General features: G+C 38.1%; 1 protein-coding gene across 1 annotated transcript in view; it reads left to right on the top strand.

The window, feature by feature from the left end:
• Positions 1–17,562, top strand: part of usp54b (ubiquitin specific peptidase 54b) — a 207,456-nt gene that overhangs the window by 111,146 nt on the left and 78,748 nt on the right. Inside the window, 5 exon segments of the mRNA XM_048169864.1 lie at positions 1,192–1,311; positions 4,993–5,161; positions 9,525–10,447; positions 12,350–12,471; positions 13,144–13,284. Of these exon segments, the coding sequence (XP_048025821.1) occupies positions 1,192–1,311; positions 4,993–5,161; positions 9,525–10,447; positions 12,350–12,471; positions 13,144–13,284 (1,475 nt within the window).

Raw genomic sequence — 17,562 nt, 5'->3', positions numbered from 1 at the left:
CCACAGCTTTGCATTATGAGCAATACCTTGTGCAAAAAAACAGTTCAAACCAGACTAAAGTGGTTAACTGGTCTCCTAGCCTGGCTAAGCTGGTTAGACTGATGTGTTTAGATGGTTTTCTAGGATGCACAATATATTGGTACTATATTGTCATCCATTGATCTTTTTAATTGATATTTTCGATGGCTGAACAAGCTGTTAAGGCTGGTCAGTTTTGAGGGTTGTGGGAAGTTGCTGACTGAATGGCTAAACCAAATTAACACCAGATTTGCCATGCAGGGAGACCAGCTAGACCAATTTAACACCAAATTGATTGGCTATATACTGGGAGACCAGCAAACAAGTATAAACCAGCTAAGATTAGCAAACCACTTTTGGCTGGATTCTAGGGATGCACAATATATTGTTACAATATTGATTATCAGTTGATATTAGAGATTTTTTTATAGATTTTTTTTTTTAAATTGGTCTAAGACCAGCAAATGACTTTAGACTGGTTTCTAGGGATGCACAATACATTGGTCCCATATTAATTATCGGTTGATATTAGATATATTTTAATTGATCATATTAATGGCTGGCTAAGCTGTTTTGGCTGGTCTGTTTTGATGGTTCTAGAGGGTTTTGCCCACTTTTTACTGATCAGGTTGACCGACCAGCTAAACCAGTTTAACTCCAGATTAGCCATGCTGGAAGACCAGCTAGACCAGTTTAAACCAGCTAAGACAGCAAACCACTTTAGGCCGGTTCAAACTTTTTTTTTCAGCAGGGGTGTTTTAGAAGTAAAAGTTTAGCCTTTACTCTCTTCTAACTCTTCATCTAATCCAGTGTCTTAGGATCTTTAAATGATAAAAGAGTTGAAATATCACTGTAATAAGTATTGAGCTATAAGATGAGAGCTAAAGCATCATAAAAATGCACCAATACACTCTATAAAATCTATATTTGTAATCTTAAATCAGCATTTTCCCTAGTCAGTGTGCATGGTGTGTGTACTTACATGTCTAACTGTGTTTATGAGTTGTGCTGGTGGCAGTCATTAGACTGTGTGCGCTTGTGTGTCAGTTGACGTCTCCATTCCCGATAAGCTGCGCAAAAGTGTTCCCGGGAACACACGGGGGCTCCTGTGAGCAGTGTTTGTGCGTGAATGAGCGTGTTCTCAGAGGCCTGGCCTTGGTGTGTTAATTGCAGGGAAGGGGGGCAGTTTTGAGCACTGCCTGGCGGAGGCTGACTCTCTCTTAGAGCAGTCGCTGCGCCTGGAGCAAGCTGGGGACACAGCTACAGCCCTGGCGCTCTCCCACCACGCTGTGTGTAAGTAATTCTAACCTGCCTCTGCTTGCTACGCCCAACTCCTACGCTATCTGCTCGGGTAACCGTCACTTACCCAATATGTGCACTTTCTAGGTCCATTTTGTAAGAAAGCAGCTCCCAAAATATTCATGTCCTTGCAACACGACACAAACCCACCATTAATACACTGCCTTCCCTTCCTGCAGCACCCTGTGTGTGTTTGCTTCTGTTTGTCACTCTGTGTGCTTGTTCTTCTCGCTTATGTGTGTGGCATATTATTTGTCATCATCCAATCCTTCCTCTAGGGATGCACTATATATAGGTACTCTATCAGTTAATATTAGAGAATTTTGAATTGATCTTTTTGGTGAAATTACCCATGCTTATTTTTCTATTTAGATTACATCTATATTATATTTAGATTAGATACACTAATAGTTTCATAATACTGCTAAATGTAATCTTTAACAAATCTCAAAATGAATATCAAATTTCATACTGTACATCATATTTTGATGCCTAAATTAACTTACTTTTTAATACTTTGTATTTAAAACATACTACAACATTTAGTTGTGTTTATAGTATAAATAGTATGGAATTTATTTATTTAGTTATTTATAACATGAAAATAATATTCGGCTTATCTGTACTGAATAGAATTTTTTTATTTATAATTAATTTTTATTTATATTTATTGTATTATATGCATTTTATAATTTTAACTTTTTACTTTTTTCTATTTTGTTATTTTAATTTAATACTTGGTGCATCCCTGTTTTTGTTCTCTTAGAGCTGTGATCTGAGTCACCTTTTGGACAGATTTTCACAATCTGATTGGATGACTGGGCATGTGGCTCTGCCTGTTGATTGTTAATACCACTAATAGTGGTGTGCTATTGAAAAGCGCTTGGGTTTTGCCATTTGAGAGCACTGATCTGTGCCAGACAGAGGCTGGAACCATTTTAATCTTTTTTTTTTTTTTTCTTTTTTTGTGAACATTTTATTCTGTGCGTGAGCCCTTCATTTGGATCACCATTTGAATGAGCCTTACCCACAGCCACACGCTAACAGAGCTGAAATCCGTTCTGGATTCACCATCATAACATTCCCGACCCCTATAAATCCCTTTTGGTGGAAGGATTGGATTGTGATTCTGCTAAGCCGTTGTGTGTGGATACTGCCACACAATCCTGTCTAAATCTCTCAGCACTCTTCAAATTAAAACAATAAAGGTGGCTGTGTATCTCGCGCTTACCTGGAACAACAACATTTTTGTCCGAAGCGCTGGCATACCTGCTTGAATGATTAATGAGCAGAGGACAATTTCAGCAATGCAAAACTCTCCACAAAGCTATTTATACTGCTCGCAAACCACTATCCAGGTCGGCAAACCCTCCATCTCTGTCTCGCTTTGCTCACAGTGTGTGCGTATATGTGCGTGCATGTCTGTATGTGTGCGGCACAACACTAATATATGTAAAGGGAAGACGGCTTTTGTAAATATTTCCACTCTTTAGATCCCTGCAGCCCTTTCGCTGTCTCGTTGAGACACATCTGATTTGTCCCAAAGCGCATATAGGCCTCTAAGATCCAGTGGCAGCCTATAAGGTCATGCCTTCACTATATAAAAGAATAGTTTCCTGTTCCTCAGGCCAAATGAAAGCAACACTTGCCACAACCCTACAATCCATCATTGGTTTTGTGTGTCAGCTTTTGTATGTTTGTCCTGGCTGTTGCTCCTGCTAACTGTGTCTTCAGTCTGTGGTGTGCCGTCCTAAAACTTCGCCCCTTTGCATCTCCCAGAATGCCGTCAGCTCCCTTTCAACCCATTGAAAGCGATGCACGTCATCTGCAGTTAAAGCTAGCTCGGGCGCAGCTGGTGTTGACAACAGTAAATGTTCTGAAAATAGCTTTTTTATGATAGGCAGAATTAATGCTAAACCAGACTTAAATGAAACGGGTTCAAGGAAACCATGGCAACACTAACCTCCCATGCGGTTTTCCATGTTACAGCCCCAGACGGGAGAGCAACCAAATCAACTGTTTCTTAATGCAAACTCATTTTGGAAAGGCAATTAACAGTTAATCAGTGTGATGGATCTCAACATGTTGTTTAGTACACATTGTGAATGAGGGCTTAAAAGCTCAACTACAGTCGTTGGTTTCTCTCTTGTCGTTCAGCAGAGCAGCCCAGTGCTTCTCCATAATATGATCTTTCTGAACTCTGTTTATGTCACTCATTATGGATGGGTATGTTCAGTAAGCAAAACACTGCAGGCAATGTTTTTTAAATGAAAATGTGAAATTGATGAAACTCAGGAGCGTCATGCACCTAGTTTTTTTGAGCAGTTCTGGAGCTATAGGCAAATAGCTTTTGTTTAATGTGCAACATAATATACAATTTTTGTTTTAAAAAACACGCAAAAGTTCTATTGATCTTGTCAGCCAGCAATCACAATGCAAGTTTTGTTGCATGAAAAAAGAGATTTGGCATTGTGATAACTCCTTTGTATGCTGCTGATCATTATTATTATTAATATTTTTTATTGTTGTTGTTGTAAATGTAATATAAAATAATATTAAATAGCATATATAATATATGTAAGCAATAAGGTACGAGAGGCTGTGTTGTATTGTGAATAAGTCACGGCAACCCCTTCAGCCGTGACTTATTCAAGATACAGCACTAGCCTCGAGTACCTTATTGCTTTTATAAAACGGTTACCACACAAATATTAAAGCCAAAACTATTTATCAATGCAACTTTCATGAAGTAAACTTCCACTAAAGCTTTCCGTCCGCCGGAAAAATAGTCCCATGACTGTGAACGGCAACAGAAGTTACATTATTACGCCATTAGATGGCGGCAAAGACTGTCTTTATGAGTGTGTCAGTCAGTAGCGAAGACTTTTACATTGAAAACACTGAATTGTTTTGAACACGGAACAAGACGCAACTGACAAATGCTTTGACTAGCGCTGTCAGTCATGGGAAAACCCCTTAACTGTTAAAAGGACAGGATAATACATTGGACATTTAAACAGATTTTTTATTGTGAACATAGGACTGACCTGAAAATGCTAAATATAATATAATATAATATAATATAATATAATATAATATAATATAATATAAATAAACAATAAATAAAAAATACATGTAAAATAATATAAAAATATTAGAGAGAAAAAAGAAAGCTGGCAAAAAATAAAATATATATATATGTTTTGAGCAGCCGACTGAATTTTCTGTTAAAGGTCAACAAGTCGGATGGACTGACCAAATGTAGACAGGTGAATTGTTTAGACAGATGATTTCTGCCACAACACTTTTTTATCTTCCAGTACTGTAATTATGAAAGTGTTTTTTATTTCAATGTTACTTTTAAATTGGGCATGACGCTTCTGTTAAAAGCTACTGTATAAACATATTACATGCAGTCAACTGTGTGACAACATTGATGAACTAACTTGCAAAGCTTTGCCTATTGAACACAGCCTAGACCTCACTCTGTGGTGAAAGGTGGAATATATCCTACCATCACCCTGTCCTCTTTCTTTAAATTTCACTACTTTGTCGTTTCTATAACAAAGAAATGGTCCGCATGCCGGCCCCTCATAACTCAGCTCTTTCTTTTCTGCATTTTCTTTTCTTCTGCTCTTCTTTCCTTTCCCTTTTTGTTGTTCTTTTGCATTATAGCTAAACTAAGATTTTCCATGCATGAGGGCAGTGCTAACACTCATAGCAGGACTATGGCTGCTGACGCCAAGCTGCAAAAATGCATGAGGAGAGCGCGGGGCCTACAGCAGCGCATGCAGCAACAGCAAGAGCAGCAGCAGGAGCCCAGCCGCCCACAGGGGCCCAACAGGTACCTGTACTGTCACCCTGTGTGTCCAGCTAATCCGCTTGTTCAGATCAGTACTCTTCCAGACCCCCGAGGGTTGTACGGTATAATGATTCAAAATCAGCACCATGGTACCAAAAAATTTAAAAAAGTACGATACCAGCATACAAACATAGTTTATGTAACTTGAAACGTGAAAGCAGAGTTGCTGTATAAGGGTGTAAAAAAGCATTGATGCATGATTTGAGAATCAAAATGAATTGATTATGGAATTTATAAATCAATTATTATAATAAATTGTTAGCATAATAATACCCATTGTGTTGCCGAGATCATTTCAAACTTCATGCAAGACTGAGGACTGTTAACTGTTATTTTGCTTAAATAGGATATATTACCTTTATGGACCGGAATATTTTGATTTAATAAGAATATATTTAAAACAACAATAATTTAATTGTAAACTACATGCTGAAATGCACCTTTTGATGATCATTGTTTTTCATAAGTTATGAAATATGTTATAACTAGTTGTTACTTCCATGACAAATGGGCCTTATCTGTCAGATTTCATGTATATTTTAGTTATTAGTAAATATTCCAGTTACATGATATGCAAATCTGTTATACATAATACAGTGGTCTACCTAACATTTGTTTGTGTGGTGGTATTGATACTGAGGTACCAAAGCTGGTATCATACCGAAGTCAAAAAATTACAGTTACAGTGTTGGACGTTTGTTGAGTGGTGTTGAGAAAAGGCTGTGTTGTATTTCTGTTTTATGTCTGTCATTGTAATGCAGTGTTATCTTAAAACATCTTTCAGGCATTATCTACTGTAACTGATCAGTTTGTTAGAATGGCAGTTGATATTTCACTCTCACAAAGAGCCATAGTTGCTTTGCTGGATCTTTTAGAGGTTAATTTTTAATTTAAAATCACACATACAGACCAGGATGGGTGTTAACGATTCCTGATAAGCCCAAATATTTGAAGCAGAAGGCAGTCAGCTGAGTTATAGGCAAACCCAAACTACCGAATAACTAACCACTGATATTACATGCACATGGCATGCCACTTTACTAATAAAGTAACCTTCTAGAACAATGCAATGGTCACTGCTGCAGTGTGTCCCATGGAATGCGGTTGTTTTACTGTATTTGTTTTTTCTTGTTCCCTGCGTTCTCTTTCCCCTCCATTGATTAAAGGTGTTGATGTGATGTATGGCCTGACCTGGCCAAAGCCCCTTGGGTAATTACCCAATGTAGTGCTTGAGGAAGTATTTACAGTAAATGAGCACTCTAGCACATTAATCAGGGATGTTTACCTCTCTCAGTTCATTTGCCTCTATAACCACTCTAGGGCATGCAGCAGCCAAGAACCACCTATCACCCAGTACCGCTTTCTCAATTTCTAAACCAGTGATTCCCAACCAGGGGTATCCCAGGGGTACTTGCTGTAAGCAGGTTCCAGGCAGCATTGTGATTTTTATTTTATTTTATTTTATTTTATTTTATTTTATTTTATTTTATTTTATTTTATTTTATTTTATTTTATTTTATTTTATTTTATATATTTCTGCAACAGTTACTTTACTCATATTGTGGTTCTCCACAGCAATTAAAGGTGCCCTAGATTCAAAAATTGAATTTACCTCAGCATAGTTAAATAACAAGAGTTCAGTACATGGAAAAGACATACATTGAGTCTCAAACTCCATTGTTTCCTCCTTCTTATATAAATCTCATTTGTTTAAACGACCTCCGAAGAACAGGCGAATCTCAACATAACACCGACTGTTACGTAACAGTCGGGGTGAACGCCCCAATATTTGCATAATGCCTAGCCCATGTTCCCAACATTATAAAAGGCATTAGACAAGGGCAGCCAGTTAACATCTGGATCTGTGCACAGCTGAATCAACAGACTAGGTAAGCAAGCAAGAACAATAGCAAAAAATGGCAGATGGAGCAATAATAACTGACATGATCCATGATAACATGATATTTTTAGTGATATTTGTAAATTGTCTTTCTAAATGTTTTGTTAGCATGTTGCTAATGTACTGTTAAATGAGGTTAAAGTTACCATCGTTTCTTACTGTATTCACGGAGGACAAGAGCTGTCGCTATTTTCATTTTTAAACACTTGCAGTCTGTATAATGCATAAACACAACTTCATTCTTTATAAATCTCTCCAACAGTGTAGCATTAGCCGTTAAGCACGGAGGACAGCCTCAAATTCACTCAGAATAAAACGTTAACATCCAAATAAATACTTTACTCACATAATTCGAAGCATGCATACAGCATGCATGACGAACATCTTGTAAAGATCCATTTGAGGGTTATATTAGCTGTGAGAACTTTGTAAATGCGCTGTAATATAGTCGACAGCTCATGTGGCAGGGAGCACGCGAATTAAAGGGGTGGCGCTGCCTAAATCAGTGCATTGTTAATGATGCCCCAAAATAGGCAGTTAAAAAATTAATTTAAAAAAAATCTATGGGGTATTTTGAGCTGAAACTTCACAGACACATTCAGGAGACACCTTAGACTTATATTACATCTTGTGAAAAAGCATTCTTGGGCACCTTTAAACAATGTTTACTTTTTCAGTGCAATCAAATGTCTCACATAATCAAACCAACCTTTAAAAAATGTTATATTGTTATAAAATTAGATTGTATAGTTTTTCCAACCACTTCAATTTGAGATTAAGCTACTTAGAATATTTTTTTTCCTCCTACGGTATTGATAGTTTTTAGGTTTTGTGAGTAATTGTAATAATGGTCAATTTAAAAATATAAATAATTAAGTTAAGAACACATTTCTGATTTAATGCTAATGAAGTATACTTGCCTTATTAATGGAGCCGTGGGAGTCCGTAAGAAAAAAAAGAAAAAGAGAGAAACAACAAATCTAAAGGATAAAAGGGTTGTCTAGGCTTGTATGCTTAAGACTGTCATATCCAGCTTCAAAAGCATGCTTGCCTTGCTAATATATTAGACATTTGAAAACCCTTTGTCTGTGAGACACCATGAATGTTAACAGTGTCAGTTTCAGGGATCCCTGTATATCTGTGCTAAAAGCAACAGCACAAACGGATTAAATACACTGAGAATTGTGTGTTTAGATCTTTCAGAGGCTTTTTACTGGTATTAGATAAAGATTTATCTGAAAATGAATCTATCACACGGGTCATCGGTGGGTCGCTGAGGGCCAGTGGAGATGAAGGAGGATTGATGGTATTCTGATGGATGCTCTGCTCTGCTTTATTAGAGGTGAATGCAGATAGCGAGCAGGTTTCCCTTCTGGAGCAAAGCCAACTCTCATTCTTGTGCTCTCCATTTCTTGGGAGCTTTTGGGCGTATTTATGGTTGCTGTAACTCTGGTTTATTCAACGACTATGAAAATTATGTCAAGGTCGCGTAGTGCGTCAGCTGTGGAAAGCACGTGGGAACTGTGTGTGTGTGCATTCTATGAGAAGTGGCTCATGAATACTGGTGTGAAGGACACAAGTCTCCTTGAATTTGGTCCTTGGCAGCAACTTAACATTTTTGAGTTAGAAAATGTATTAGAATGGGTTTAATGCAACAAAGCCATTTTAGGTAGGCTTGGACATTAAGTGTGAATGAGTGTTTTGAGAATGAATGAGTATTGTTTTTCCCTTTAAGGTTCAATTTTACAAATATTCCTAACACCAATTGGTCTTATTGAAGACTCGTTAGAACTCAGGGTTTCTTATTTTATGTTTTGTTTGGCTTTATGAATGAATACATACTGTATACACTTGGTTGTATAAAATATCAATAAAAACAGTATCAAAAAAAAAAAGTTAAACCTTTCAGCACATGCACAGTGCACATTTTTATGCACAAGGAAGTCATCAAGGGGCACAAAGTTTTGTCCTTCAACATTAAAACAATTAATCTCACCTAATATAAAAGTATGAAGCAGTATTATCTTAGTATTATTTTATTATAGTATTTATATTTTCAGTAGTTTTTGTCTTTTGTAATATTTTTGTCAGTTTTAATGTAATACAGTTTATTTGATTAACTTTATTTCGACTAAAAAAACATTTAAAATAGTTGTAGTTACCAATAACAACACTGGTATGAAGTCATTTCAAACCTTAATGTTTTAATTACAAAATGTAATGTTAAAAACGGTTAAATGAATGCCTATAATTATTTTAAAAATGTTATTGATTTAATGTAATTAATTATGCCATTAATTAAATTAATTATGCCAATAATTTAATTAGTATCATTAATTCAGTGATAATGTTGAACATGACTGTACTCATTTCACATATAACCATGCTCCTTTTTTCAACGAGTGTCTAACCAAAATCCTTTTCTCACTCTTCTTGCCTTTTCAGTGAACACCCTGGCCCGGTCCAAGTATTGTTGACAGACAATCAGGAGGAGGTCTGGGAGACCAATCAGGTTTCTATGCTTGGCCCACCCTCTCCTCAACACATGAAATCACCCTCCTCTTGTACAAACTCCCCATCTCAGTCCTCTAGCCACCCATCGCTCAATCCTCGGCCTTCCTCTTCTCAGGGGCATTCCCAAGAGCCCGATGAACGCAGCAGTTGGTCAACCCAGAATGAGGAGGAATGGGGTGGCATCAGGTTATCAGACGTTCTCCAAGCATCAGGCATTCGGATCATGCCCATACGCAAACACCTAGCCATATCTCTACCTTCTTTGCCCCTTGACTTCTGGGGTGTTTTGGGAGAGGACGAAGAGGTCTCCAGCTGTCAGCACCCTCAAGCTTCATTCTCTCAATCTCCAAATCCTCCTTTGTGGCATGGCACTGCAGATTGTTCAGACCGGATACCCCAATCCAGCAGTGCCACCAGTCCACCACCTGCCCCTGTTGAGGAGAAGGGGCCAATGCCCCGACGAGCCCCCATTTGGCAGCCCCTGTGTGCATCTTCCCAGCCATGCACCAAACTGACCCCTCCTGTTGCTGCCCGTCATTGGTCCTCTTGGAGCCTAGACCGCCCTGATGCTGTCGTCACTCCCTACGAGACACCACCTGACCAGAACCAGCGGACAGGAACCGCCCTCTATCAACACACACCTGGAAGACACCTTGCTCCTCACAGTCCCATTAGCACCAGGAAGAAGAACATCTCTAAGCACTCAAACTTCCAAAGCATGGAGCTGGAACCCACAGAGGCTGACGACCAGGAACTCTCTGAATTGGACTCGCTCTACCAGGCCAGTCTCCAGGCTGGCCCAGGTCCTGGCCGAGCTCTGCGTGGTACCAGCTCACCTGCTGTTGGGAGACAAGGTAAATTAAAATCTTATGCCCGGTTTCACAGAAAAGCTTAAGCCTAGTCCCAGTCTAAAATGCATGTTTGAGCTGTTTTAACTGAAAGCAACTTGCTCTGACATATCTTAAAACAGTGTTTCCCAACCCTTTTTTAGCACACCAACACTACACATTTTCCAACTCTTCCTAATCAAACACACCTGATTCAACTCATCAGCTCATTAGTAGAGACTGCAAGACCAGAAATATATGAGCCAGATAAGGGAGACATCCAAAATGTGCACTGTTGGTGTGCCTCCAGGAACAGGGTTGGGAAACACTGTCTTAAAATATGTCAGTCCCATTGTTTTGTCTCAAGATGCACACCGGTAATGTTTTTTTTCTAAGGCAAGTTTATGAAAGCTACTTAAAAGTCCCTAAGCCTACTCTTGGCTTAGTCTAAGCCCTGTCTGTGAAACCAGGCCATAGATTGTCTCAAACTAAGTATGTTTACATGCACTTTAAAAGTTCAGTCTCAGACAGACTAAAGGTGTGGTCTCATGTACCATTGTTTAGCGAATTTTGGTGGGCAAAATCCAGTCCTTTTAATCCATGCGATCGAGAATTTTGTGTGTGGCGAAAGATTTCCCCATGCAGATTTCGGTTTCAAGTTGGTCATGTGAATTTGTGACGCTGACCAAGAGAAAGCTGCATGTTTTGAACAAGACTTCTGAGTGAGCGGTGCTGACAATGGACCTTTTTTGCCCGTCAGATTTCACTAATGTGACCGTACAGTAAAGCAGTAATTTGTCATTTTAAGTTGTAATGTACATTATTTAGTTCGATTGAAATCGTACTGCAAGGCAATTGTAGTTTGGCTTTATCCCACTTGTATACATGTAATGGAGGCCAGGTAGTAAGAGCTACGCAGGTAAACCTCACTCCCTTGGATTACTTTCAGCCCCTACATGTTTTGCGCTTGCACCGAAATATTAAAGGGTTAGTTCACACAAAAATTTAAATTCTGTCATTAATTACTCACCCTCATGTCGACAAACCCATAAGACCTTTGTTCACAAATTAAGATATATATGATGAAATCCGAGAGGTACATGACTCATCAATAGACAGCAATATGATTAACACTTTCAAGGTCCAGAAAGGTACTAAAGACATTGTTAAAAGAGTCAACGTGACTACAGTGGTTCAACCTTAATTTTATGAACCGACAAGAATACATTTTGTGTGGAAAAACAAAACAAAAATAATGACTTTATTCAACTATATCTTCTGTGTCATTCTCATACGTTTTTGCCCAGCGCATCCAGAATGCCAGCTCATTATTGGCTGGCTCCTGCATCAGCATCGCACGCATGCGTCTTGCTGCTCACGGCATTCGGACGTAAACACGGAAGTGCTGCACTGTGCTTACTGCTTTACATATGTAAGGATAATGACAGGGAAGAGAAGAGATTGTTGAATAAAGTCGTTATTTTTGTTTTGTTTTTGCACACAAAAAGTATTCTCGTTGCTTCATAAAATTAAGGTTGAACCACTGTAGTCACGTTGACTGTTTTAACAATGTCTTTAGTAACTTTCTGGACCTTGAAAGTGTTGATTATATAGCTGTCATGAGTTGTATATGAGCTGTTACATGAGTCATATATCTCTCGGATGTCATCAAAAATATCTTAATTTGTGTCCCGAAGATGAACGAAGGTCTTACAGGTTTGGAACGACATGAGGGTGAAGTAATTAATGATCAGAATTTTCATTTTTGGGTGAACTAACCCTTTAATTTAGGCATTGGAGACTGTAACTCTACTATGCAAAAGCGTGTCTGTAAATATAGATATTGTGAAAAGTTTTTGTTCATGATGATTAATATATTAACTAATGTAAACAAATTGAAGCATATGTTGTCATGATTTTCTCGGACAGTACCTCCTGCTGCACGAAAGCTGCTCACTGGAGTTGGACGTTCTCGGACCCCCACGGCTGAGCTTGAGAGAACTGCTTATGGACCACCAGGTTGTAGCAGCCCTACTGGATACATGAACATGGTAAGAAATGAGGTACTGCACTCCTGTCTTTTGGTCAAATTGCAAAACTCTGACCAAGGTTCATTTTTCATATCATGGGTATTTTCTTTCTCTGCATTTTTTAATTTATCATGGAGTCTCATGTTATATCTAGCAGACTTGGCCACAAGTCCCTAATTTCTGGACTTACTCCTGCTGTCCATACGCTATAGGATATTTTAAAATAGCTGTTCTTTTTTAACTACGCAACTATCTGTTGTTGCTGATGTCAGTTCCATTCAAAACACATTTCACACTGCAGGACATGTCTAGTCTAGGTCAAGTTAACATGCTCAGGCATCTGCAATGAATCGGATCATATCCCAATTTGCTTCAGATTTCAGGTTTTTGTATCTTTTCCATTAACTTTCGACAAGAGCAGAATTAAGAGCTAAAATCGTATAGTGCGTGGGCAGCATTAGTTCAAATAGTCTAGCTTTTATTTACTTATTTTGTTTGTTTATTATTTGCTGGTTCTTTAATGAGGGATTGCTGTCTCTTCACTTTGTTTTTGTTATGTCTGCTTTCTCTCCACATCAGAGACTGTTTTTCATACCGTGCACAATCTGTTAGCACATGTTGATTTTGTTTGGGTGTTGTGTCTGGTTTCATCGAGATTTTTTTTTTGCTGCAGTAACTCTTTGTTCTCTGTAGCCCCTGTCAGTGGCCCATCAAGAGCTGCAGTCAGGAGAGGAAGACCAGTATGACGCAGATCACCTGCGCCGTATTGCTCGCAGCCTGAGTGGAACTATGATAGGGAGACGCCAGAACCGCCTTGCTGTCTCCCGAAGTTTCGTAAGTATCCCACTCATGAACAAGACTAAAAAGGAGCTCCGACTGGCTTATTTAATCTGTGGAGCAAACTAATGGCTAAAATCTGAGTGAAATATTGGGGCTAGTGACTGGCATTCAAGAGTTTGGTAGAGGGGCCAAAAGAGGGTAAGGGATCAGATATCTGCTTTAGAAACCTGATAAGAGTGCTGTCACATATGCAGAAGAGTGCTAACACGCAGCTACTGCCACTTTAGCTTGATCAATGTGTGCTGCCTGTCCCTTGTCAATCACTGCTGAGCTTTAGGTCATTTTATGTTCACTCTAAATTTACATCTACATATTTTCATGGCAGATGCTGTCTATTCAAAGCTGCTTGGTGTGTATATATATTGTGTTTTGGCATTCATTAATTTCTAATATGTAATGTATGCTAGAAATATATGAATTCATAACTGGATTGTCACATGACATCCACGTGCACCAACACAGGCAAGGACACTCACAAACATATGCACGACTTCTCATTGTCTTACTGAGTCATACTGCCATCCTGTGTCCATATGCTGTAACTTCACTACATTTGAAAAGAGGCCTGGTGTCCCATTTATAAAGACATGCATGTAATCATCTTCCCAAATGTTTAAACATTTGTATACAATTTAAACATGTCCATCTTGCTTCTTTAATCATTTTAAACATGAATGAGCACATATGAAAAAGGTAATGCATCAAATTTGGTTTGTTAGGTCCATCTTACTAGATCCTAGATCCTGCCCATACTGTATATCTACATATTCATTCAATTTATTATCCTGTCAGTGATACATTTTTATTATTCATTTTAGATTAATTAATTCATCACATTTACGTGCACTTTTTTTCTAAGGCCATTAAACGTTAATTCTGAAAAGAGGTTTAGTTGCTTCCAAAGAGCGTACAGCTACTGGAGAATTTATGTATTTTCACTACTCTATACTATAAATAAATAAATAAAATAAATACTATCTAGTCCCTGCTTTTGCAATTTATTATGTTTCATTCTTAATTAATTATTTAATTAAATAATTCTTTGTCATTCAAACCCTCAACAATTCCTTTTTATAAATGTAAGATTGTTGTAGTTAATTATTTATTTTGTTTATGTTGAGATATGCTTATTTGTGACCCTGGACCACAAAACCAGTCATAAGGGTCAATTTTATTAAAATTGAGATTTATACATAATCTGAAAGCTGAATAAATAAACTTTCCATTGATGTATGGTTTGTTAGGATAGAACAATATTTGGCTGCGATATAGCTACTTTGAAATCTATCTGAAATCTTCATGGAGCATGATTTTTAATTAATATCCTAATGATTTTTAGCATAAAAGAAAAATCGATAATTTTGACCCATACAATGTATTGTTGGCTATTGCTACAAATATACCCGTGGTCCAGGGTCACATTTATTTTTTAGGTTTGTAAAAGAACAAAGATATAAAATAAGATTTTTATAAGAAATATGATATATATACATACATGCATATGCATACATAATATATATACAGTATGTATAGTACGGCCAATACGTGGATTGATATTGATATTGAATATAAATATTGCATATTGAATATTAATAAAATGTAAATGTGGTTACTCATTTCATCCATTTATTTACTCACTCACTCACTGACTGACTTATTGCATTTGCATCACTGAAAGTCATTAGAAAATCATGTGAGCGTGCACTGGCATACCAGTGCATGAGCACAAAAATAGCTTGTACAGCTGCTTTTCACTTGCCGTTCGTGTAAGAACATTTTTACATCAGTTTTTGCTTTAAAAGTATAGTTTACCAAAAAATGGAAATTCAGACATCATTTAATCATCCTCTCATCATTACAAACCTGTATTAGCTGTACTTTCTTTAGTCTGTGGAACAGAAGTGAAGATATTTTGAAGAATGCACTGTTTTTGTCCTTACAATGAAAGTCAGTGGGTCCAAAACATTGTATGGACAATGAAAAAAAGAAAAAAGAAAAAAAAGAATTTTCAAAATATCTTCTTTGGATCCATATAAGGAAGGAAGAAAGTAAGTCATACAGATTTGACTATGTAAGAGAGTGAGTAAATGATGATAGAGTGCTCATTTTGGTGAACTATCCCTTTAATAAATCTCAATTTGTTCCTCATTTTTGACTTGGGATCAGATCTGATCTTATGTGCATTTAATAAATGAGGCCCCTGATTCTTTTCATGCCTTACTTTTGTGCTCCCCATCTTTTCCTCTTTCCCCATCTTACCCCTCTCTTTTCCTGTTTTTCTCTCTTTTGACTGAATGCACTTGTGTGTTTTCTCTGCCTTGTGCATATCAATGTCTGTGTACCTTAGCTGGGGGACTCCGGGGTTACACCATATCACAGCTCCATGTACTCACCTAGCTGCCTTCAGTTTCCTTTGTCTCATTCAGACCTCCATCTGCTCCAACCCAGCTATCTTCATCTCCTTCCATCATCTACACCTCTGTCTCAGCAGCCTGGGCCTTGCAGAGAGGCCCCAGGTAAAGCTCATTCTCGTTTTCCACTTCCATGACCACCTCCTCCATTCAAAGGGCCATTTCCTGCTTGTTCCACATTCATGTTTCTGCCATCGCATTGCATTTGAGTCCAGGTGCCAGTGGCCACCCTGCTAAACAGTCTGCATTTGCTTCATTTTCGTTTCCTTACTGCTGTTGAAGGAGCTCCTCTTTTGTTGTTGCTTTTTTTTTTCTTTGATTGGTCTGGATCCTGTCCTTCACACTCCATCCTACCCCACTGCAGGACGTCTCCAGAGGATCTCCAAGTTTCTGGCTGTGTTTGACTGGCGTCAAACTGTCTCCAGTGGGAAGCGCTACGGTCCAGCACTGAGGTGTCCCAACCAATTGGCTTTGGATGCAACCAGGTCCTCCAGCCCTGGAAGGTTCCCACAGATCCATTTGTTCCTCTGGACAACCTTTCTGCACACCAGTCCCATTCTCTTCACAGTTTCCTGGAGAACTAGAAGGAGCACGTCCCAAAACCTGATGCCATCCTCAGTCACCCTGCACTCTGTATTAGTCCTGGGATGATGTCCTTCCGTTACCTTGCGCTAGTTGGTAAATCTTTCCATGCAAAGCCCCCAAAGCTCGATCCACAGCATGCAGGAAAGAGGCACAGAAACCAACTTTTTTTTTTCCTCGAGCACTAGTATGGTGGTGATGCTTTGGGGCTCAGGTGTGTGTGTATGACTAACCTATGGTCAGACTTGCAGCATGCAATGATAGGAGCGTGGGGTCCAGACTCGGACCCCCCGCAGTGAGCCATCCAACCCAAAGCACTTAACTTAATTAACTCCAACGTTCAATTAACTGCAGAGGAGAATCATACGGTACCTCCATGCTGCACTAAACAGTAAATGTGTGTTTGTGTGTATGCGTGTGTGCATGTGTTGGGTAGTAAAAGGAGAGGGGCTTACTGTAACCTTGCCCTCTTTGACTTTTACAGTACTGGTAAAAGGTTTGGAAAAATTAAGATTTTTTTAATATTTTTGAAAGACATCTCATATGCTCACTGTATTTATTTGGTCAAAAATACAGTAAAAACTGTAATATTATTACAGTTTAATATAACTTCTTTTCATTGATGGTAAAGCTGAATTTTCAGCAGCCATTACTCCAGTCTTCAGAGTCACACGATCCATCATAAAACATTCTAATATGTTGATTTGCTACTCAAGAAACATTTCTTATCAATATTAAAAAAGGTTGTGCTACTTCATATGTTTCGTGAGCACCACATCAGCATATTAAAATAATTCCTTAAGGATCATGTGACAATGAAGACTGGAATTATGGCTGCTGAAAATTTAGCTTTGCCATTACAAGAATAAATAACTTTAAAAAAAAAACTATTTAAATGCACACTATGTAGGATTGTTGGATTAAAATATCCAAAAACCACTAGAAAAATGTATATATTTTATTTGTTGACTCTTATCCCAAATATTTCCAAGAATGTTTAAATCCAGAGAAATAAGCAATTTTAACCAGGACACGGGCCATGTCCATGCGTCGCCTATCAATGACATTATACCTGCGTTACCCTCGGTTTTATACCGGTTTTATTTTGTAGAAACCATGTAAACACCAAAGACACTTTAATATATTATGTGTTTTATTAGACAGGTGAGCAACTGTTTGGAAACATTTATTTATAGAAAACTAATCATTGTTATATAGCTCAACACAGTAAGTCTTTTATTGTTTAAATCTCATTTTCTTATTTTACTTGTTTTACCAT

Source organism: Megalobrama amblycephala, linkage group LG20 (genome assembly GCF_018812025.1).
Source record: "Megalobrama amblycephala isolate DHTTF-2021 linkage group LG20, ASM1881202v1, whole genome shotgun sequence".
NCBI lineage: Eukaryota > Metazoa > Chordata > Actinopteri > Cypriniformes > Xenocyprididae > Megalobrama > Megalobrama amblycephala.
This window is presented reverse-complemented; position numbering and strand designations above follow the sequence as displayed.